The 22,346-nt window shown below is 42.2% G+C and overlaps 1 protein-coding gene across 1 annotated transcript in view; it reads left to right on the top strand.

Moving 5' to 3' along the window:
• Positions 1-4,169: 4,169 nt before the first annotated feature.
• The window catches only part of TBC1D8 (TBC1 domain family member 8), a 97,426-nt gene continuing 79,249 nt past the window's right edge, over positions 4,170-22,346 (top strand). Inside the window, exons 1-2 of the mRNA XM_029938499.1 lie at positions 4,170-4,220; positions 16,430-16,625. Of these exons, the coding sequence (XP_029794359.1) occupies positions 4,170-4,220; positions 16,430-16,625 (247 nt within the window). The remainder of the gene's footprint in view (positions 4,221-16,429; positions 16,626-22,346) is intronic.

Consider the following 22,346-nt stretch of genomic DNA (forward strand, 5'->3'; position numbering starts at 1 on the left):
TGGATTACCCATGCTTCAGATACTTGTCCTCTCAGTAAACTATATTTAGTCTTCAAAATGTCTAGCATGTGTGGGGTGTGTCAGTTTCACTGAGGCTTAGGAACTATTTTCAGAAATGCGTCTAATCTAGTCAGGTACTTTTATTTGAAATTAAAAGATAGACTAGATTTTTTTTTTCTCTAGAGAAGAAATTGGTTTAGAGTTACAAGTTTATGATTTTTATCTCTAACCTAGCTTCAGAGATGTGAACCATATTCCTTCTGGAACTCAGTTTCTTATCCTGAAAAACAGTTATTGTTGGTATTATTTTAAGAGTTTTACAATAATAACATTGGAAGATTTCATACTTCAAATTGTTATATTTTCTAGATATGTTGTCAAAATTCATTTGTTTTTTTTAAACTTTATTTTTATTTATTTATTTTTTGAGAGAGCACGTGAACACATGCATGCATGACTAGGAGAGAGGCAGAGAGAGAGAAGGAGAGAGAGAGAATCCCAAACAGCCTTCACGCTCAGCTCAGAGCCCAGTGTGGGGCTCAATCTCACAACTGTGAAATCATGACCTGAGCCAAAATCAAGAGTTGGATGTTTAACCAACTGAGCTACGCAGGCACCTCCATTTAATTATTTGTATTTAAAGAAGAAAAAGCCAAAAGAACGGTTCATTCAACTGTGCCAGGCCCGTGTTCTCATGCAGCTTAACATCTAAAAGGATGGGAAAAGCTAGTGGTAGTGGTGGAATGATTATTAAACCACAAAAGACAGAATTATAAATGGTGGTAAGTGCAGGGAGGCAAGGGCGATGAGAGGGAATAATGGCGAAGCTAATTTAGGTTAGGAGTGTCAGGAAGCTTTTCTCTGAGGACCTGTGGTCTCATCTAAGACCTGCAGGGTGGGTAGAATGATGTTAGCTAGGTAAAACATGGAGGAAAGAGCCTTCTGAGCAAAGGGAAGAGCATGTGCAAGAGCTCTGGGGACTCTGAGAAGCTGTTCTGGACAAGCTCAGTTTGACGTGCTTGTGAGCTATCTAGAGAGGCTGGTAGGGGAGGAAGACACAGGGGACAGAGGAGTGGTCAGGAGAAGAGGAGGAAATGAGCAGAGTGTATTTCCCAGAGGCAAAGTGAAAAGTGTATTCAAGAAAGAGGGAGGGGAGAGGGATGAACTCTTCAGTATGGTATGGAAAAGGCTCAAGGGACATTGGCTCCCTCAGGGAGAGCAGTTTGGGTGCAGGTAGGCATGATGGAGTGGATGGGTGGGAAGGAAGTAGGTGTGCATGGGAGGGCAGCTTTATCAAGGTGGGGTTCAGTTGGTTTTTAGTTATTATAAATTTATTATTTGTTGGGGTGCCTGGGTCATGCAGTCAGTTAAGGGTCTGACTCTCGGTTTTGGCTCAGGTCCTGATCTCATGCTTCATGAGTTCAAGCTCCACAATGGGCTCTGCACTGACAGTGTGGAACCTGCTTGGGATTCTCTCTCTTTCTCTCTCTCTCTCTCTCTCTCTCTCTCTCTCTCAATAAAGAGACTTAAAAAAAAAAAAAAGGAAAAACCCCACAAATTATTTGTCAAGAAATGGAAGGTCTGTTGAATGCTGCATATGTAATTGCTGGGCCTTGAAGTGGGCCATGGCTGGGCTTTGAATAGGTGAGCAAAGGCGGTAAGGCATTCAGGTGAACGGGACCTCAGGAGACAACGCCCAAGGAATTTCGATTTGAGAGTAAGGTTAAATACAAAGTACTGGTGGAAAAAATTACCTCAAAGAATCTGTAACTGGTCACCAGAAAGATGAACTATTGTAAGTGGATCCCAGGGAGGCTGGGTCAGCACTGGATGGTAATTGTTTCACCAGGCAAAAGAAATTCTTCGAGGAAACCATGGCAACTTAAAAATTGATTGTTACTTGCTTGGCATTTGATGCCATGTTGAGGTTCCTCTGTGTGGGTTACCATTTACTATATAAATAGTTTTTTGTTATCAATAATGTTATTGGAATTCAAACTATTGGATTTATTTCTAGAAGAAAAATACAGATTAAATATCTGAATCTCAGTAAATTACAGAGATTGAGCAGGAAGTTTGGTTATCCTGAATTATTGAGTCCATTCAACAGAATTTTAAATAAATTTGTGGCCCAGTGTTTGGGATATAGAGATATTTTCATAAGGAAATGTGTTAGCCTTCTGACTTGGAAGGAACTTCAGACTTTTTCAGTTGAGAAGCAGTATTTGCATGACAGACACAATTTTAAAAGGAAGAAACAGCATAGTTCAACCTCAGGTAGAGATTTGGATACTACACTTACCCTGGGAGCATAGTGAGCTAATGTTGGATTTTGAGTTTCTGTTATATTGCTGTTATCATGAGAAGTGAATGTGAAATGTAAGCAAGGCATTAAGATTGCTTTAAGAATATATAGCTCGTGGTTTTCCATCTATTAATAATTCAATCACAGCAAGGATTTGGGTGGAGAAATTAGGTTTTAATAAAACCGGTGTCCCCAAACTGTGGGTGTGGCTGCACGTGCTTTGCGTGTGCCTGTGTGTTTTTGTTTTAACCTTTAGTTTCCCTTATGGTTCTGAAGTAAAGGAGAGTTTGGACACTCAGTCTAAGTTTCAGAGTGTATACTGCTAATCTCGTATAATGGAGCTGCCTCTTAATGTGGGTATTAGGTCCCAAAATCAACATGAAGGACAAAAATTGCTTGAAAAATTACCCTTAAATTCAGCAGGGCTCCCATCTTGGTAATCCACTCATATTATAAGGAGTTCCTGGGAAGTGGGGGCCTCTGTGGAGCCCAGGGCCTCTAGCCCGCCCAGGGCGCTCACAGCAGGGCCTGTGCTCCTTGATTGATAGGCAGCTGGCCTGGGCGTTTGTTCTCCCCTCTGCGTTTTGGCCAGGGCATATTGTTGAATTTGACAGGTTAAATATGAGATGTGTGTCTGCTGAACCGCCACCTGCTAGTTGAAGTAATGTACTTACTTGAGCCAGCTTCATGGCCAGGTGAGGCTAAGAGGGATCCCATTACACTTTGGTGTATTAACTTGGAAATTCCCATCAGGTGAGGCTGGTGGCATCTGGAACTACAGTTCTGATGTCTACTGCTCAGATGCTTGCAATGCATTGTTTTATCTTGCAGCCTTTTGCTTGTATTCATTTATCCAAATAAAACATTTAGGTATGAAGAAATGAGGTTGGGGAGCCTCTTGTAGAACTGGGAAGTTCTCTTAACTTCCTGTACTACCTGGAAAGCTGGATTTGAGTACTCTATATTTCACAGCCAAAAGTTAAGTTAGAACCATTAATAGTACACTTAGTTACTTTCTTTGAATTAAAATTTGCAGAAATCTTAACTATAGGCAAAGCCAGAAATGTGTTGATGTTGCCTGAAATCTTGGTAAGATTCAAGACCAAAGTTTCCATAGGTGAGCATCCATTTATACCAGAAGGATTATTAGAAAGTCTGTGCATGAGAAGGAGGGTTGGAAGGAAAGAATGGAAAGTGAGAGAAAGAAGCAGGGAGAGGGAGGGAAGGAGAATCTCAGAGAATTGAATGGCAGATTTACTCACACCAAAAGAGATCATAACTGCAGAAGCTTTTCTAATATGCTACATTTATAATATTGCTGTATACATTCCTGAAAAGTTTTATTTAGAATCAGAATTATATAAATTGGACGATTTTCCTATCACAACTTCAGAGACGTACATTTTAAGTACAGAGCAAATGATTAAAACTGTGTAAAAATCTATAAATTTGAATAAAGATATTTCAGATGTTAGCATGTTTTTATTCCAAATTGAAAATAGGGGTGCTTGGGTGGCTCAGTCGGTTAAGCTCAGACTCTTGATTTCCGCTCAGGTCACAATCTCACGGTTTGTGGGTTTGAGCTCTGCATTGGGCTTTGCACTGACAATGTGGAGCCTGCTTGGGATTTTCTCTTCCCCTCCCTGCTGTGCTTATTTTCTCTCTCTCTCTCTCTCTCTCTCTCTCTCTCTCTCTCTCTCTCTCTCTCAAGGAAAGAAAGAAAGAGAATTACGTGATCAAAATTGTCAAAACAACAAAGGGGGGTAGGGACCTTTGTCTTCAAAATGTCAGTTGTACAAGACAAGGAAAGGCTGAGGTTTAAAGGCAGCTGGAGACATGACTAAATGCAATGCCCCACCCTAGAATGGGTCCTGAACCAGAAGAAAAGCATACTGTGAAGGGTGTCCACTGTCGGGTGAGTGACCAAACTGGAATACCAGTGGTAGATAAAACTACCATGTATGTTACATTTAGTGAGGTTGATAACGATGGTATTGTTGTGTAAGAAAATGCCCCTACTCATGGGAATAGGTCTCCCTTCAAAATGATTCAGAAAAAGAAAGTGTGTGTAATTAAATCATATCGCATCATATTGAGAAAGAGAGTAGATAAAACAGTAAATGAGGTATGCTGTTAACAGTAGGCAAATCTGATTCTTGGCAAAAGGTGTATGACTGTTCTTTGTCCTATTTTAATTCCTGAAGCTTTTCTTGAAGCTTGAAGTTATTTCCAAATTAAATAAATAAATAAATAAATAAATAAATAATTTTAAGTGTGAACCTGGAAGCACTTGTCCACTTTGATAGATTTTTAGCCCATAATAAAATATAAAATACACCTATAACTTAACAACAAAAAACCCAATAGTAAATTTCTGCAGGAAAAATAATTATGAGTCTGAACTAAGCACCTTCTGCTTTCCTCATTGAAACAACCATTTTGGTGACATGCTTTCTAAAGAGGTGAGGTTTCTTGGGGGTTCCAGTTACTATGTGCCGCAGGGTGAATGGCATATATAGACATTCCCCACCTGCCCCAAACTGTAAGTGACTGTGATGTAAGACTTTTTAATATCATGTGTATATGTTACAGTGTTAGGGTAGGCTTTGGATGTGGTCAACAAATAGCTGAATATTAAAAGAATAAAGATCATGGAAAAGAAATTCATTCAGCAGGTACTGTGTGCCCACGTGTGCCTAGCTCATTTCCAGGCAGTGAACAGAACAAAGTCCTGCCCTCAGGGAACTTACTCTACTGTAATTAATCTAGAGTGATTTTATTCTTGTAATTACTAATTCTGGTAATTAACCTAGGCCTGGAATTCTCAGGTGTGCGCTGCAAATCCCCTTTACTGTGTTAACCTCATTTTAAACTTCCTTCATTAAAACATTTTCTGTTGTTTTTGCCACACTATAAGAGGTTGGCTTTTGTAGTCCTTGCTTTTAAAAACTGAAATACTTAGTCAAATAAGTTAGGCCTTTGAGCCCTATCTTGTGGGTTCTTGCCAGCCGTAGGGATATTATCTGTGAGCCCTGTGGCAGTAGCTTCTGGTCCCTTGAAGTCTTTCTGACCCCTCATCCTCATCAGGGACAGAGGCTCTGGGCCCTTCTGGGCTCTGCCTTGGCCCTGGAGCATGGACACCGTCCAAGGGCTCAGCCCTCCAGTGCTCTGGAAATGTCGGCACAGTGGGCTCCTGCAGCATTTCCTGTAGCCCCTTCTCCCTTTCCCTTTTGTAGAAGCACTCTGGAGCCCGGAATGAGGCAGACTTCTTTTCCTATTTAAAAATAACCTCAGCAGCTGTGGGTTCAAGTCTCCCAGCCATGAGCATGGCCTCCATGCTGCTTCTGGGACTCCCAGTGGTTACGCCTCCATGGGCCACAGCAAGGTGACTGCTGGAGCCCAGATTTTGGAGACCACCAGCCACATTCCTTTATGTACAGATGAGGAGCTGACCTGAGGCAGCGATGCTCTTGATCTGTTTTCACTTGACCGGGCTTAGCCCTTTCCAGAAAGGCAAAGGGACTCCTGAGACAGGAGTCCCCCTGGTTGCATCCCCCAGCCCGGCTTAGCTCCTCCAGACCTGCTCCCCCTCGTCTTGTGCTGGGCTGGCATCTGTTGAGACCCTGTTTTACTTTGTTTATTAAAGTGGCTTAGGGAACAATTTTTTAAAAATTGTAGTAAAATATGCAGAACAGAAAACTTATCCTTATAACTATTTTTAAGTGTACAAGTCAGTGGCATTATGTACATTCACATTGTCACATAACCATCACCACATTCATCTCCAGAACTTTTTCACCTTCCTAACTGAAACTCTGTGCCCATTGAGCATGACCTCCCCATCCTCTCTCCCCACAACTTTTGGCAACCTGCATTCTACTTTCTATTCTAGGAGTTTGACTACTCTGGTCCCTCATATAAGTGGCTTCATACAGTATTTGTCTTTTTGTGTCTGGCTTATTTCACTTAGCAAGATGTCCTCAGGGTTCATCCATGTTGTAGCCTGTGTCAGAATGTCCTCCCTTTTTTTATTTAAAAAAATTTTTTTTAAGGATGAGTAAGATTCCATTGCATGGATATATCACATTTTGCTTGATCAGTCATTGATACAATTGAATTACTTCTACCTTTTGGCTATTATGAATAATGCAGCTATGAACGTAGATGTACAAATAATCTATTTGAGTCTCTGGTTTCTGTTCTTTTGGATATACAGGAGTGAGATTGTGGCATCATACAGTAAATCTATATTTAAATTTTTTTAATGTTGATTTTTGAGAGAGAGAGACACACACACACACACAGAGTGTGAGTGGGGGAGGAGCAGAGATAGAGATACGCAGAAAAATCAAAGCAGACCCCAGGCTCTGAGCTGTCAGCCCAGAGCCCATTGCGGGCTTGAACCCACAAACTGTGAAATCATGGCCTGAGCTGAAGTTGGATGCTTAACCGACTGAGGCACCCAGGCGCCCCCAGTAATTAATGTATTTAATTTTTGAGGAAACTCTTGATTTTTACATGTGATTGTCAGTTTCTTCTGGCTTCTGTAGACTTGACTGAATGGGTAGAGGTGTACTCGGTTTGCCCCTGGTCCTGGGTTCCCAGCCTCCTGAGTACCCTCAGCCTAGCTCTTGAGACCCTTGTTTCTCTTCCCATTAGGGCTGAGTGGAGAATTGAAGGGAAGAACTGAAATTTGTTTAGAGGTGCATCGCAACTCATTAAACAAGCAAGAATTCAAATTAGAGTTAGGCATTTTCAGGTTTATTATTATGTTATTTGTTTTGGATTTCATATGTATTTGTTTTTCAAAGCTAAGATATGGAGTAGAATGCTTAAGGTGAATTTGATTTCGGTGAATTTTTCTACCATGTTCTCAATCACATCCATATCTCATTTCTTTAAGCATTGTTGGGGGAAAAGATAGGACTATTAGGAGTTAGGAGAGAAATCCTCTCCTACTTGTATGACCTTAGGCCTTAGTTTCCTCTTCTGTAAAACAGAGCTGATACTACTAATATAAATTGGTGTAATTATGATAGTAAAAAGCAAAAAAAAAAAAAAAAAGATCTGAAGTACTTGGACAGCACATGACAGCTGCAGTGCTTAATTAATATTAGTCACCCTTCTCCCCATTATCCTGGAGTAATGGGAAGTCGTAGTTGAGGGCGTGAGGTGGTCCTCACTTTTGTAGGGTGAATACCAAGCAGTGGGAGGAGCCGGGGGGCAGGACTCAGAAGGTGGGCTCCAGTCTCACAGGTGTAGTTAAATCCTGGTGCTGTGTGACCCCTGAGACATTTGCCCAACCTCATCGAGGCCCAGGTTTGTCACCTGTCAATTGAGGAGGCTGGTCCCTGTCATCTCTGTTTTCCTTGTAGCTCTAAAAGGTTAGCAATTTCAAAGAATGCTGTTTGTGTCTAGTCTTTTTTTATAATTGAAATGGAATTAACATATAACATGATATTAGTTTCAGGTATACAGCATAATGGCTTTATGTAGGTGTATACTGTGAAATCATCACCACAATAAGTCTGAATAACATTCATCACTGTACATAGTTACAAGTTTATTTTTTCTTGTGATGAGAACTTTTAAGATTTACTCTTTGCAACTTTCAAATATACAATACAGTATTATAAACTATGGGTACTATGCTGTACATGCTATCCCTAGGACTTAGTTATTTTATAACTGGAAGTTTGTACCTTTCCATCCCCTTCACCTGTTTGCCACCCGCTGCTCTCCACCTCCTCCCTGCATAGTTGTCTTCTGACTCAAGAGTTCTTTCTTTTTTACATAGGCAAGCCTACTCTTTGTAGGTGGTGGACATATCCCCTCTGTGGTGTGTGAAGTAAACTGAGAATTTCTGGCATTTGAAGATCTTCTTTAGGGCCAGGTTGGGTCCTAGATTTATTTTACTGTTACCAGCTTGGGTGCCAAGTCTCTGGCTGTTGCCCCAAATTCCAAATACCTGTGTCTTTGGGGCTAGCCACATCTAGCAAGTGAATTGGGAGAGTCCTTCTAATCTGAGAGGAAAAGAAGTAAAGGGGAGGAGGAGTGCCAGAGTCCAGCTCCAGCAGGTCCAGGGCTCCCTGAAGGATAGACGGTGTCGTCAAAAGGGAGTTAGCCTCAGTTTCTTTCTGCTCACCAGGCAGGCATCTCTGCACTGACCAGAGTCAGCTTTATTTATTGAAAAAATGTATGGGGTACAAAACAGAAGTGGCAAATTGCCTTAGACAATGATTTCTGATGACAAATTCTTTGGTATGTAAAAGTTTCCCAGAACATAGATTGGTGGAAGACTCATGCATAACCTTTATCAATAGTGATTGAAGTAGGTGACTAGATGCTTATCACTTGGAGAAGGAAGGGATCTTTAGCATTCAAATACAAGGCAATGTTTTTAGCATAGCAAAGGCAGAAGTTAGTTCTTTTGTCAGCAGGGGTCAATAGCCTGTTTTCTGAGGGGAAGAAAACAGGTTTTCTCATGAAATGTAATATTTGCTCCTATAATCACAAAAGAAGAAACTCCTATAACAAGTTTTTTCATAAGGTACAATTCACATATTTTTAGCATAAGAAGGCAAGTCACTCCTGATATCAGTCAGTCAGGAGCCTTGGGGGTCAATGCTCAAGCAGAAATTGAGTGAGTGTAGACGCCAGTCTCCACCTGGGAGGCCTTGCAAACCTGCCTTACTTCAGAAATGGCTCCCAACAGAGGAAGAAATAGAAGGAGCTGTGGGTATAATTTTGACTTGCTCAGAAATAGAGTGAAGCTGTCTTCGAAGAATTAGACAGGAAAACTCTCTTATTCTGCCCACCTAAGACTTGACCAATGTCTATAATTGACCTTGTCTGTCTTTAGTACTTAGAGTTGTCTGTCTTCATTTTCTCCGGGAAAGAACAGCCAACTTGTAATGCCTTTTTCTTCCAAACTTCCTATTTTTTTATAAATATTATTGCTTATTACTATGCAATAATAAAAAACATTTTTGCATATTGTATTATATTTTAATAGTGTTTTCATCAACTTTACCTCATTTAATCTATACATGAAGATTTGTCTAGGCCACTGGGTATCTTCATTTGGCAAAACGAGGTTGGTATGGCTATCTGATTTGCCGAGCTATTGGTTACAGAGTCCTGGCACTTTGTCTTTCTCTAAAGCTGATCAGTCAGCAGCATCAACAAGTATTTATGGAAAGTCCATAGGTGCACAGCAGAGATGCTTGTGATAGAGAATTCTTATTCACAAGACATCATAACCTAATAGGGCCTTAAGGGGAAGAGGATGGAGTTCAAGTTTTTTACCTGTAATTAATTATTACAATTAATTAATGCCAGGAATTAAAATGTCTGATGGATGAAGGAAGAGCTGTAAACTCCAATGATGTTTGGGGCTGTCTCTGATTTTAATATATACATACTGGTTACTCTTACCTGACTCTGGTATTAGGGAAAGGTGACGGTTTTTATTTTATTAAAAGAAAATTTTATGTGGAAATTTTTAAACAATGCATTTAGATATCCCTAAACCTCTGGGCTCTATATCACAGTGCTACACTGTAAAAGCTGCTATACTTCATATCTGCAAGCTAGTTCACACTATTATTAGGTGTAAAAAGACAGGAAACAGTGCCTAACATAATTTATTTCTGATCTTGAGGGCTTGTGGTTTTGGTTGCTTTTTTCAGAGGATTACTGGAAGTAAAGGCAGGACTTTATTTGAAACTAATAAAGATTTTTAAAATAAATGAAATTTGAATAGATCAGAATCTGTCTTTGTGGAAATAAAATTTCTGCAAGGAAGCTTTTTTTTCTTTTATAAACCTCTGTAGGTCTATTTTCTCAGGTTTCTGGCTTTGCAGGAGCTTTATAAGTCTGTAAAAATGCTGGTATTCAGGTCTGGATACATAAGGATGGAAATGGGCTATTTTCTACAATTTTTTTAAACAGTTCATTTTGTCCACTCTTGAGAGGGAGTGGCTGTGAATAGCAGGTTCAGGAATGTGTGACACTGTTTTCAGAATCTGAACCCTGGCCCCAGGCACCCCACGGCTCCAAAGGTGCTGGGTTGCCCAATGTACTTGTTGGCTGTTGGACAGAGAGGGCTGGAGGACCACTTGATTGTTTGGATGATGAATGCAGCTGTCATGGGAGACTACTTGTTTTTTTAAACAGGCATAAAAATACTTACTCAAAGGAAATTAGTCTGCACACAAATGTCATGAATGTATAGCTTTGATGATTTGTATTGTTTATTTGTGAGATAATTTGCTTATTGAAGAGCTTAGTTCCAAGGCACTTGACAAGGTGAGGTCTCTGAGTCTCTGCTCACAAGCCCATTTAGGGAGTGCTGGTCTTGTCCTGCTATGGGGAAGACCTACAGACTGTCTCCAAATGCTTCCTAAGTAATAATCTGCAAGTTCTATTGGCAGCTGGTAGACCTGGGCTAAGGAAAAGGGACCACAGCCTCAGGAAGATTGGAAGAAAAGGTTATATTGGGTCTGGTCCTCAAATTCAGTCTTGCTTTCCATGAATTTCTTGGGGGAATAACCTTTGCTCACCTTCTGTCAGCTGAGAGTTTACCTAAAACACTTGCCAAATCCATTCACTCCCCTTCAGCCAACTGAATATATATCGAATTAATGTGAAGTTTCCCCTTAAATTTGAAGAGTTGTTTTTTGAAGTTTTCCTTTAAATTTGAAGAGTTGTTTTTTTTTAGTGTGAGTCTTTTGGATTTGGGGAATAGAAATGTGGTAGTTTTTGTTTTTTTTTTTTAAAATCTTGGTTACCCTCTTAGGATTCTGTAGCAATTATTTTTAGGAAATTTGAAAGCATTTCTCACAGAACCTTGGACTATCAAATGAACTTTTCTTAGACACACAGTACTTAATGCTGCATTTACATAATGATGAAAATACTTTCTTTAAAAAAATTTTTTTTAATGTTTACTTATTATTGAGACAGAAACAGAGCATGAGTGGGGGAAGGGCAGAGAGAAAGGGAGACACAGAATCTGAAGCAGGCTCCAGGCTCTGAGCTAGCTGTCAGCACAGAGCCCAATGTGGGGCTCGAACCCATGAACCGTGAGATCGTGACCTGAGCCAAAGTCGGCTGAAAATGTGACCTGAAATACTTTCTTAAATGTATGTAAAGAAAGAAAAAAGGTTTGGGGCACCTGGGTGGCTCAGTCAGCTAAGTGTCTGACTCTTGATTTCAGTTCACATCATGATCTCATTGTTTGTGAATTTGAGCTCCACACTGGTCTCTGCCCTGACAGTGCAGAGCCTGCTTGGGATTCTCTCCCCCTACCTCTCCCTCTCCGCCCCAACCCCCACCTCAAAATAAATAAACTTAAAAAAAAGAGAAAGGAAAAAGGTTTGAGTTATCCTGTTGTTGGAGTAAATCCTCTACTTCTTCCCTCCTGCTGTTTCTGGCAGCCTCTGACTATATATTTGTTAGGTGCTAGGTGGAGATGTGGCCAGTGGCTGTGGGAGAAAGAAACATGTTCTCTGACATGTGGAGAACTCCATGAGCCCCTTGCCGAATCTAAACAACTAGCTGTCTATTATGGTGATGAATCCTCCTCTCTTTGATAAGATAGGCCTGCAGCAGTGACCAGGTAACTCCACATAGGAAGAGTAAAATGGCCTGTCTTAGGAGTAGTGGTTAGATCACAGAATGAAAAAAAGACTCAAAAACACCAAGCTTTCCCAGCTTGTGAAGGGAAGAGTTGAGAATGAAGTGTATACCTTACCCAGCCTTGTGCACAGTTTTGGGAGCATGCTTGAGATGCTTTCTACGGCTAGAGCAGTGGATCCCAGTGTGGTTGGCGATCACACTGCTTTGGATACTGCTGGAGTGTAGCTCAGCACCTTAGCAACAGTGACAGCCAATTTGTGCTGTGGTGTCACACCATCTCTTGGCTCATGACTTTTGCTGGTTTGTGCTTTGTGTCTCTGTCCATCTCTGACTCTCCCACGCTTTCTCATGTGTTCACAAGACCTTGACCTTGTGTGTTCCTGTGAACATAGGTGCTGTCTTGACATTCTCCTGTGCCTCTCATCTTTTGTTTGCTGTAGTTTATACACCCACATTACATAGCTGCTGGGCCTAGTATTTTGTCCAACAGATACCGCAGTGCAAGTCTGTATTCCTGGCTGTGGCAAAACACATTTTACACTTCAACGAACATTTGGAGTCACTTGCAAAGGGCTTGCAGCACACTGATGTGAGCTGTGCACTGGTGAGAATACAGGTGGACCAGTCTTCCAAATTTGGGAGCACTATTTTGTTTTAAAAAGTTATTTAAAAGCCTTTAGCTGGGATCTTGACTGGTCTGGAAGTACACCTTGGTTCCATGTACAGTTTTATGTAATATGCGCCAGGAGAGCTGGCTATCCTTGGCACATAGACTTAACAAGAGAGTCAATCTAGTATAAAAAAGATAATTTCTGGTCATAATTTCATTCTTTAAATTATAAAACAAAACATTAAAAACATTTTGTAGTGGAGTGCCTGAGTGGCCCAGTCAGTTGAGTGTCTGACTCTTGATTTTGGCTCAGGTCACGATCCCACGGTTTGTGGGTTCCAGCCCCAGTCAGGCTACATGCTGGCAGCACAGGGTCTGCTTGGGATTCTCTCTTTCCATCTCTCTCTCTGCCCCTCTCCCACTTGCTCTCTCTCTCCTTTCTCTCTCTCTAAATAAAGTTAAGAAAAAACACAGCGTTTTGTAGTGATGCTTTCTCCCATGATCTTGTAAATAAATGCTGCTTGTAAGAAATTGGAATAAAATATAGAAAAACAAAAACAAAATCCCAAATCCCACAGTTAACATTTTTGAGTTGATTTTCCAGCTTTATCCATTGTTTAAATAATCAAGCTCATATGGATATGCAGTTTGGTACCTTATTCTTCATCTACCAGAATAATCGCACTGGAAAATGTGTCACAACATATTTTGTGTGTCTGTATGATGTAGTGTCCTCCCAGCAGAGTTGTGCATCAACACCTACCTCCTGTGCATGCCCCAGACCTGCCATCCCACCCAGCTGCCTGGGATGCCAACACATTGGGCTCCCACCGGCCTCATGGTTTTTGAAGCATGTGCTCTTTCTTAGTCCTCGGTTCAGGCCTGTCTGTGAACGGGAAACTCATGATTTGGATGAGGAACTTGAGATTGGAGAGGTGGCCTGTGTCACTCCTGGTATCTCAGCTTTTCTTGACACTTGGTACTAGATGTGCCAAGCTATTAAAACAATGACTTGCTCATGGTCACACAATTAGTGAATAAATAACACCCTCTTCTTCCTTGTCATGGCACTCTAACAGGATGGTTAAGAGGCTTGTGTAGAGTTGTCTTCCCAAGGGTCAATGCTAAGAAAAATATTGATGTGTTGATGAATTGGGCCCCTTTGTAATTGGATGGTCTTCTGTACATATTCTACCTGTCTGCCAGGATTGTTTTCTTCATCTTTTAGGATGTTAGTGATGTCATTTGTAGCTTTTTGGTTTTTTTTTTTAAATTTTTTTAGTGTTTATTTTTGAGAGACAAAGCTGGAATGGGGGAGGGACAGAGAGAGAGGGAGACACAGAATCCGAAGCAGGCTCCAGGCTCTGAGCTGTCAGCACAGAGCCCCATGCAGGGCTCAAATCACAAACCATGAGATCATGACCTGAGCCAAAATTGGGCGTTTAAACCACTGAACCACCCAGGCATCATTTGTAGCTTTTAATCATTCTCTTTAATCATCCATCTCCTTGGTGGTGACAGTTCTGGGTATTGAGAGCTCACCTTGCTACCGGTAACTGGATTTCATGTGTAGTCCTGCAAGAAGCATTATGCCTTGTTGGGACAGAATTCATAGTCACCCCATGTTTTCTATCTCTTCTTGTGAGATATGGAATTCACTCCTGAACTGACAACCCACATTTTGCTTGGTTGAATGAGAGTCAAGTAATTGCAGAAATTCAGGCTGGTTCCTCCTGGCCCAGCAGCATAAGGGACACATGGGTGGTAGATGCCAGGCATGGACTCCTGTCAGACCCCTTTTTCCCTAGAGATCTGGAGTGTAGGTGAAGGCTGCCCAGGGGCTCTCCCTGGGTTCAAGGATCTCCGTGATGGCATGGGGAATGTGTTTGGGGGTTTCCTGAGGGAACCTTCTTCCCCGTGTGGTGAAGTGACTGCCCCAGGGCTGTGCCTCCCTGACTTTCAAGGATTCCTCATTTAGTGAATAGCCTGTTGGTGCCAGGGGTCCAAGTTGCCACTTTGTTGTCTCTGCTCAGAATACGAGTTGGTCTGCTTAGAAACACAGGCTGCCAGTCTAAGCATAGGAGGTAAGAGAGGCTAGTTCGGGGACAGCTTCCCTGGATGTGAGTCCTGGCTCCTCCCCTACTCATTTGCTTTGTGACCTTGTACCAGCAGTGTAATCTCTCTGAGCCTCAGGAGTGAAACCATTTAGCACTGGGAGTCTTAAACTGAGGTAACGAGTGGGAAGAGCTTGTAGTCTCTGGCACTTGCTGTGTGTGTGATGATGTGTTAGCTGATGACAGTAGTCATGATGTCCACAACCTGGGGATGGGGGTGGGGGGACTGAAATGACTGGTGTTCCGATAAGTCTAGCTGGCAACAGTGTTATAAAGGATAGATTATGGTATTGCTCTGTATTTCTTCAGTAAAGCTCTTTGGAATGATTTTTCCCTGATTTTATATTTCTTTCCTCTCAAAAGAGCTCCTTGGTAATTTCAGATGGATTCCATTAGGAGCGATGGAGTTGCTGTGTCATAGACTCTGTTAGGTGAGGCTGGTCAGTGTTGTCATGTGACTTGTAAGTTCACGATTTCTGGGCTGCTAAATTTCCTAAGGGCTAAAAAGTTTAAAAAAACAACCACCACCCTTTGAGGGATGGCTGGTGTTCCCCTATAATAATAGGGGTCAGCTTCTGAGCTTTAAGCATAACTGACCCCACTCAGCATTTCTTTCAGGTGGATGAGTAGTATGTGCTCATGCCCTCTGAATGCCTTCTTTCCAAAGGCCATATGCCCTTAGTTCAGTGCTAGGATCACACATGAATCAGCTGCCCCGTCTGTCCCTGTGTCTGTCCAGAGCTTTCCGGGGATAGTGTTTCTTATCCTGTGTCTCTGCTGCCAGATTGAACCTGAGATTGGCATTTCTTGCATGCCTTCTTGTACTTGCTTGCTTATTTGTTTGTTTGCTTGCTTACTTTATTTATTGTACTTATATATTTAGAGAGAGTACTTATATATTTAGGGTGAGTAGGGTAGGGGCAGAAAGAGTGGGAGAGAGGAATTCCCAAGCAGGCTCCTGGCTGTCAGCACAGATCCTGACGTGGATCTCAGGAACTGTGAGATCATAACTTGAGCTGGAATCAAGAGTCAGACACTTAACTGACTCAGCCACCCAGGCACTTACCTTCTTGTACTTTTTTACTAAGGAGACTGAGAAGTGGTTCTCTCCTAAATGTGGGTTGGTTTATTCTTTTTTTAAATTAAGATATAATTGATACATAACATTGTATAAGGTGTATAACATGTTGATTTAATACATTTTAAAATTGCAGTATGTGTTAGCTAATAGCTCTATCCTGCCATGTAATGATTACTTCTTTTTTGTGGTGGGAACTATTAAGATCTAGTCTCTTAGCAACTTTGAAGTTTATAATAGAGTGTTGTTGACTATAATCACTATGCTGTGCAATTTCTCCAGAAATTATTTATCAGTTGCACGTCTGTACCCTAAAACATCTCCACAGTTTCCCCACCCCCTTAGCCCCTGGTAACCACCATTTTGCTCTGTTTTTAGGAGCTCAGCACTTTTAGCTTCTATGTATAAGTGATATCCTACAGTGTTTGTTTTTCTCTGTCTTTTCTCTGTTAGCGTAATGCCCTCAAGGTCCATCCATATTGTAAATGGTAGGATTTCCTCCTTTCTCCTGGCTGAATAATATTCCAGTGGTGTGTGTGTGTGTGTGTGTGTGTGTGTGTGTGTGTGTGTATTATATCACATCTTTTATCTATTCAGCTGTTGATGGACACTTAGGTTGTTCCCATGTCTTGGCTATCATGGATTGGTTTAGTCTTACCTGCACTTTTTGTTCTTTTTAGCAGCTTCATCAGATAATTAAGGCCCCTGCTTGTTGTGCAAATAATAGTCCAGAACCGGTGATTCAGAACCCTGGAGAGCTCTCAGCAGCCCCCATCCCAGGCCAAACCACCAGATTGGGATTTGATATCTCCAGGAGATTCCAGGGCTCAGGCAGGATTGAGAACCTGTGGAGTGACCCACGGCTAATCCTGAGATGTGCGGGATGGGTGTACAGATGCAGATCAGAGCCCAGGAAGGGCATGTGAGAGATGGTTTGTGTTGGGAGCAGTGGCTGGGAAGGGTCAAAGTGGCCCTCAGCATGTGTGAGTGTTTATGTCATCCCTCTGGTCTGAGGAGCTGGCTCTCAGATGATAGAGCATTGCTGCTCTTGGCCCCCTTTCCCTCTGATGGCAGGAGTCAGGGGTCTTCCCTGAACAGTGTGCACAAGCCCCTGGACGAAGGCCAGGAGCAGCCAGGAGCATAGAGACCATGATTCCACACCAGTCCTTTACTCACTTGGCTTATTTTGCCTGTTTTGTGGAGAGAGAAATCTTGGCATATGTCACCTTGTTTTATCTGGTCCTTACCATGACCAGTGAGGGTGGTTATTATCTTCATTTTACAGATAAGACTAAGGCTTGAATGGAATGAGCCATGTGTCAAAGACATAGTTGTCCTTTCAGGGACCCCCACAGAAAGATAGTCTGGATGGGGGCCAGAAGGAATGGATAAAGAAGAGAAGGAGTGGCAAGCGTGTCCAACTATTCTGTAACTTTCAAGGTGAAAGTAGTGAAACAAAAGAGCAGGTCAAGGGCAAAATAGCAGGATCCAGAGCCTTAGGGACTCAGGAGAATGAGAAGATGCCAGGATGGTGGTTCTCAGTATTTCCTGCACAGCAAGATCCTAGGGGAACCTGCAAGAGCGCTGGTGCCCATGCAGTGCGCCAGACCAGTTATGCCACAGGGCCCAGGCATTGGTATTTTGGAAGCTCCTGAGTCTACTCTGCGTTGAAGCCAGAGATTGGGGGGAACACCTGTTTTAGAGATTTAAAGGAGTCATTAATGACCCAGGTCCAGGAGGGAAGGAGTCAGGAACATGGATGGATGGGCTTGTATCTCTTCTTAGGCTGGCCAGAAGGGAGCAACATGGCAGGTGGAGATGGGACACATTGGGGTGGAGAAGACATATGGGCTTCTCAGTCAGCAGGGAGGTAGGGACCAGGTGACTGGTGTGAAGGAATCTGTGAGTAGAGTGGTTTGTATCCCACCTTTCTTGCTTCCATGTCCCTTTGGGCCCATCGGCTAGAGGGGGCTTCATGTGAGGGGCCCCCAGGTTTGTGTGGTGTGGAAAGGATTTGGACCAGCTGCTGGTCTTCACGCCTCTGCACAGCAGATCCCTTAAAGGCACTCAGAAATGCCAAGACCAGGCCCTGAGGCCCATAGGACTTGAGTCTATGGGCAGGGGCTGGGGTGTTGGCCGTGTGCCAGGAGTGGTGAGAGCCCCCTGCCTCCCACCTTGAAATGGGCCTGGTCTTCACCTGAGCATGATTCTGTGACTGCTGGGAACTATAACCATAGCTTTGGCTATTTCAGGAACTTTTTTTTTTACATTAATTTTGAGAGAGGGAGAGGGAGGGAGGGAGGGGCAGTGAGAGAGGGAGACAGAGAATCCCAAGGCTTCTCACTGTCAGCACAGAGCCCAACTTAGGGATCACATTCACATACTGTGAGTTCATGACCTGAGCCAAAACCAAGAGTTGGACACTCTACTGACAGCCACCCAGGAACCCCTATTTCAGGAACTTCTGTGAATAAGCCTTGTGTTCATGTTGATCATGAGGAAGTTATCGAGAGCAGACTCTCCAACTTCTGTGCAGGGGGCTATTCCCCCAAACCCCATATAGGAAAATCGTAGGGCATTCACTCTTCTAAAGGCTTAAAAAATGTTTTTCCCTCTAAGCAACTGACATTGACTTTGAATGAATGCAGGCCTCTTTCCTGAATTTCTTTTTCTTAGATTATTGACATGCCAGGACAATAAGTAAAATAATTAACGTTAACAATTAGTAAATAGAGCTTGGTTATGAAATCCGCTTTGGGTATAGGAAGACGGTTGTACATTGAGTGTTAGAAGCTCTCCCACTCTTCGTGTACATGTACATGGACCAGTAGGAAGTCTTTCCAAGTTGGTCAGTGCATTCATTTCCTAGGGCTGTCGTAACAAAGAACCACAAACTACATTGCTTAAATCAACAGAACAGTAGTTTTGGGGCCCAGAAGTCCCAAGTCAAGAAGTTGGTGGGCCATGCTCCCCAGCGCCTGTAGGAGAATCCTTTCTTGCCTCTTCCTTGCTTCTCGTGATGGCTAGAAATCTTTGGGATTCCCTGCAGCTGTGCAGCTCCAGTCTGTGCCTTCAGTATCACATGGCGTTCTCCCCATGTGTCTGTCTTCTCATGTGGACACCAGTCATATTAGATTACTTCAGTATGAACTCATTGCAACTAATGACATCTACAGAGACCCTGTTTCCAAGTCAGGTCACACCTGACTGGAGGTTAGAATTTCAGCATCTTTTTTAGAAAGCTACAACTCAGTCTGTAACAGGTGTGTGGTCCAGGTACTCTGCACGTTTCAAGATCCACATGGACCTCACTGGACAGATGAGGGAGCAGAGACTGATGAAGATGAGGATGCTTATCTAAGCCACACAACTAATAAGGGACAGAGTTGGGATTTGAACCCAGGACTTTGGGACTCCTGAGTATATGACTTCCCTAATTTAGACCAACTGAGGGTTGAGTACTGGGCTATTACTTTGCCACTGTCTTCACCTTTCTCTGTGAAATCAATATCACCCTTTTGCTAGACGGAAGCACAGAAGTATGAAGTTAGTTTGATCTGTTGATTTGGTGAGACTGAGTGGGGATTTGTCATGTGTTTATTTTTATTTCCACTCTTACTGCTCTAACAACTTAAATTCTTCCTAAGTGGTATAAAGAGAAGCCTTTTAGATCTTGACTACCCAACACCCTGATGAAAGTTGCTTGTCTTTTGGGATCTTCTCGTGTCCTTAGCCTTCTGTGAAAAGGACTTAACTTGGTTTCTACTGGTGGCCAGGCTCTCTAGCACAAAAATGCTCTAAATGGAAGAGCCAGGTCATGAGATGCCCTGGTTCCATCTTTACCATGGGGCATATGTCCACAGAATAAATGTCAGAGTGTTTTGCCAACAACTGCTGGATTGTTGCAAGGATCCAGGGTCTTGAAGGCTGCTGCAGCTTTTTCTAAGTAAGGAAGGCTTTGAACAGTCAGATTTCAAGATCAGAATTCCCAGTAGAAAACTCCTGTAATAAAACATTGTCCATGAGTCTGAGAGAGTAAATTGCACCTGCTAAGGCTTTTCCATTCCATCTTATTAAAATTTAATTTTATTTGATTTTTTTCCCTAATTACTGGCTCCAACTTTGCTTTTCCCCACAGGTTCTCTGCTCATGGACATTGGTAGATATTCATCTTGGGTTCAGAAAGAGACGTTTTCTAAAGGGTTAGGTGACCACTGTTACCATGATGTGTGATGGCTGTAGAGATGGGGCAAGCTGTCATTTTATTTGCTGTCCCTTCCTGATTCTGCCATGGACACTATCATGACCCGCACATGGCTAAGTTCTGGTTCTTAGGACCTGAAGATGGCAACAGGTTCTGTGAGATGTGCTGACTGGCAGCTTGTTACAGACTGGGTCTGTAGTAGTGTCACCTGATGAGGAAGGCAGACCGTGGGCCATGGGAGTAAATCCACTTCCTTATTTCCAAGGGATGGAACACTTGTCCTTGGGGAGCTAGGGTGTTTCTCTAGCCTGCCCTATTGTCCTGTTTTTTTTCTGCCTTTCCTCGATTAATGGTTAAATTCCCATCTGTTTGACTCTCTTGAAGGGAGGGCTAAGCAGGGTACATATTTAGTACAGGCTGGGACTTGTGTGCTGTGTGCTTTCTTCTAACAACAAAACAAAACAAAAAATAAGAAAATCTACTTAATCCCTAAGATAATTTAGTTATTGACACACTTACCTCCTGCCTAGTCTGAGATAAGATTAGTGGAGTTCTGTAACAGAACCGTGCAATTGTTGATATGTTGCAAGTCTCTGAAAGAGAGTGACAGATGGCAGACTTTGAATAATCGGATTTCAAGATCAGAATCCACAGGGAGCAAAACTCCAGCTACTTGTAGCTTACGGAAAAGTAATTTCTTTCACCTGAACTTAAAGAACTGTGTTCTTTGATTTTGTTTTATTCAGAGGATTTGTTAAGCAAATATTTATTAAGGGCATACCAGGAGCCAGGTACACTGGGTGTTGGGAACGGATAAAGGATCCCTGCCTTTCCCTTGTAACCCCTTATATGTGCATATAAAGTAAGAAACTTCTGGGGTGTCTGGGTGGCTCAGTCAGTCAAGTGTCTGGCTCAGGTCTTGATTTCAGGGTTGTGAATTCAAGCCCCGCATTGGGCTCTGCGTTGGGCTCCACGTCAGGCTCTGTGCTGATCGTGAAGCCTACTTTAAAAAAGTGTCTCTGTATTTACTTGTTTACAACATACAGAAGTTTATTTTATAACTATCTAAAATTTAGACCAAATTAGGTGTAATTTGATGCCTAAAAAGACTCTTGTTATCAAGGCAGAAATGTTGAAACTGAGGTCAGAAGTATGGGCTTTATTGCGAAGGTTGTAAAGAGTATTGTAAACAATTGTGTCAGACACTGGTGTGCTAAAGCTTGAGCTCTTTTGGCATAACTGCATACTCTCAAGATGAATGGAAGCCACTGTGACCTCACTAGCTGCACTTTAAAAATGCCAACAATACCTCTGGGGAAGGATTAATCAAACTTAAGTTTGTCGGATACATAGTAGGTGTTCACTAAAAGTGTCTTAAAAATTGCACACGAGTTGCAGTATTGAAATACATGTATCTTGGTAAGCTTGATGAAACAGGCAGACTCAGCCCTTTTAAGACTTGCTTGCAGTTTTACAGGCTCCCAGGGGGCTCTTTCCATGTGAGGAGCTGGAATCTAGTGAAGTACTGTCTTTCATTTTGAACTTGAGTCTGTGGAAATGTCTTGCTTCACTGACCCTTTTGACTCTCACATTGATTTCCATTTTGCAAAGGAGGTACTATTGCCTTACCTTATTTATTTATTTTTTTCTGTGATCCTTGAATGCCTCTAAACTCCATTTCCTGCCTTTAATTATGTACAGAGCCATTAAACAAAAGTGTGGTTGGCAAGGTGGTTGTGACTGTAACAGCATAAGGTGCTATCAGGCAGCAGCCTGCACTTAATGAAATTTGGCTGGTAAACTGGTTTGTGCACCACATGTGAGTCTTGTTGAACAAGTTTAACAGCCTTTCTGCAACTGCCTCTGAACAGGAAGGGACAATTCTTTGAACTTCACGCTCAGCCTTGTTATTTACTTCCTTTCTTCGAAATTCTCAATGTGGGAATGGAATAGTCTTTATCTGTGACTAGTTAGGAAAGAGGCCAGAGGGACATGTACCAAGGATTATTGTCAAGGGGCAAGATGTAAGATAAATGTTCTTCTTTGTGGTTTTATATATTTCTCAAAATGTTTTACAATAAAAATATATTTATTTTGCAATCAGGAAAAAAAACCAGGCTGCTTTGGCAGGGCAAATTGAGACCAAACTTCATAATTTTAGGAAAGATTTTTGGGAAAAGATATTCCTTATAACTGGTTCTCTTAATGCGTTTTTGGGAGTACAGGCAATACCTGTTGGGCTTGTTCAACACGGGATGTCAAAAGTGATACATTATTACGTCCCAAACAGGAAGTCTGCTGTTAAAATCTGCAGGTACCCGACTTTGGCCCAAGCAGATAGTTTCTCAACAAAATTGAGAGTTCAGAGATGTTTTGTGCAAGGATTTTGGTCC

The sequence above is a fragment of the Suricata suricatta genome, chromosome 4 (genome assembly GCF_006229205.1).
Source record: "Suricata suricatta isolate VVHF042 chromosome 4, meerkat_22Aug2017_6uvM2_HiC, whole genome shotgun sequence".
Lineage (NCBI taxonomy): Eukaryota > Metazoa > Chordata > Mammalia > Carnivora > Herpestidae > Suricata > Suricata suricatta.